Below are 1,547 nucleotides of genomic sequence, written 5' to 3' on the forward strand. Positions count from 1 at the left end.
AATTATGACTTTAAATCTCATAATTATGACTTTAAATCTCATAATTATGACTTTGAAAGTCGAAATTATGACTTCCTGTTTAACTTTTTTTTTTTTCTTGGCAGAAATGGGCTTCCATACTGGGCGCTGTGCGCTGCCCTGCTGAGGTTTCTGTCCACTCACCCCAGCCGAGCAGATAGTACCACATGAGGTGCTGCTTCTCGGCGAACACGGCCACCACGATGAGCGTGTGAAGGTAAATCCCCTCACACAGCATCCAGAAGTAATTACAGCCAAACAGGTAGAGGTGGATAAACTGGGACACCTTACAGCTCATCTACGGAAACACACAAAGCGGCGATGTAGAAATTATCAGACGTGACGGAGGCAGGAAAACGTCCCAGCAGTTTCTATAAAACATGCAAGTATAACTGCCAAAAACTGGAAATAAATCAGTCAAAATGAGAATTAGATGAATTTTATATCACATAAAAACAAGAAACATTTTTATTTTTACGAGAAAGTTTCTTGTTTTAATGTTTTGACCTGACAAAACAAATATAAAGTTAATTTTAGTTTAAAGAATTTAATTTTATGCCTTAATTGTTTCATTAATCGAGTAAAGTGCATTCAACATATCCAGCTCAGTTAGGATGGTTTGTTTAGCTAGCATGCATAGCATTATTAGCATAGTTAGCATATCTGGAACAGTTAGCATGATTAATGTAAATAGTTGAGGCWGTTAGCRTCAATGTTTAGTGTAGCTAGKAAACCCAACACGGTTGATGCAGTTAGCATATTAAACGACATTAGCATRGTTAGCATATCTGGAACAGTTAGCATGATTAATGTAAATAGTTGAGGCAGTTAGCATCATGGATCTGAACCAAACAATGAACTTACTGGATTTCTTTGCACCAGCTCCCGGTTGTTAGCCACTGCAGTTAGCCAAAAGATAGTGATGACAGAGTTCAGAACAAAAGAGAAGAAAAGGTTCTTGTGAAGAGTAATCCTCTGGCAACTCAGACTTCTGCAAGAAAAGCCAGATGTTTTCATCCAGTCAGGTGAGAATCGGTGAATAAAACCTCAACTTGGAGCAGGTTGATGTTGGGAACTTACTTGAAATGGAAGAAAATAGCCAGTGAGATGAAGAGGGACACCAGGGAGAGTCCGTGGCCAATGAGGGTCAAGTAGAAGTGATTCATCGCCGTCTGGAAAGAAGCAGAAGATAAATTTGGTCAAAAAAAATCCCCATGAGGTGCAACGTCGTAATTTCAAACACTTCCTTGTTCATCCCGCCAACCAGCCAAGGTGCAATCTGGAGGTGTGTGCACACTTCTCTTTCTGGGAGCCTTTTTCCACAGAGGCTCATATTTACAGGTTGGTTTTTTTTTGCTACTTGGTGAAATCTTTTTGTTGTAGCAGTTTTGGACGTTTTCACACCCGATAGGCAAGAAGAATCGGTTCAGTTGGACCCAAAACTCCATCATCTGCTCCACCTCCAGCTGCTGTGGTTCTCTGTCTGTGTGCTGTGAGTCAAACCAACCAAACCCTTTGAGAAACCTGTT

At 40.5% G+C, this 1,547-nt stretch overlaps 1 protein-coding gene across 1 annotated transcript in view; it reads right to left on the reverse strand.

The window, feature by feature from the left end:
* calcrla (calcitonin receptor-like a) overlaps positions 1–1,547 on the reverse strand; it is a 31,112-nt gene that overhangs the window by 6,657 nt on the left and 22,908 nt on the right. Inside the window, exons 6-8 of the mRNA XM_008404245.2 lie at positions 1,099–1,190; positions 883–1,009; positions 163–316 (exon numbers count right to left, since the gene is read on the reverse strand). Coding sequence (XP_008402467.1) covers positions 163–316; positions 883–1,009; positions 1,099–1,190 — 373 coding nt within the window. The remainder of the gene's footprint in view (positions 1–162; positions 317–882; positions 1,010–1,098; positions 1,191–1,547) is intronic.

The sequence above is a fragment of the Poecilia reticulata genome, linkage group LG2 (assembly GCF_000633615.1).
Source record: "Poecilia reticulata strain Guanapo linkage group LG2, Guppy_female_1.0+MT, whole genome shotgun sequence".
Taxonomy (NCBI): domain Eukaryota; kingdom Metazoa; phylum Chordata; class Actinopteri; order Cyprinodontiformes; family Poeciliidae; genus Poecilia; species Poecilia reticulata.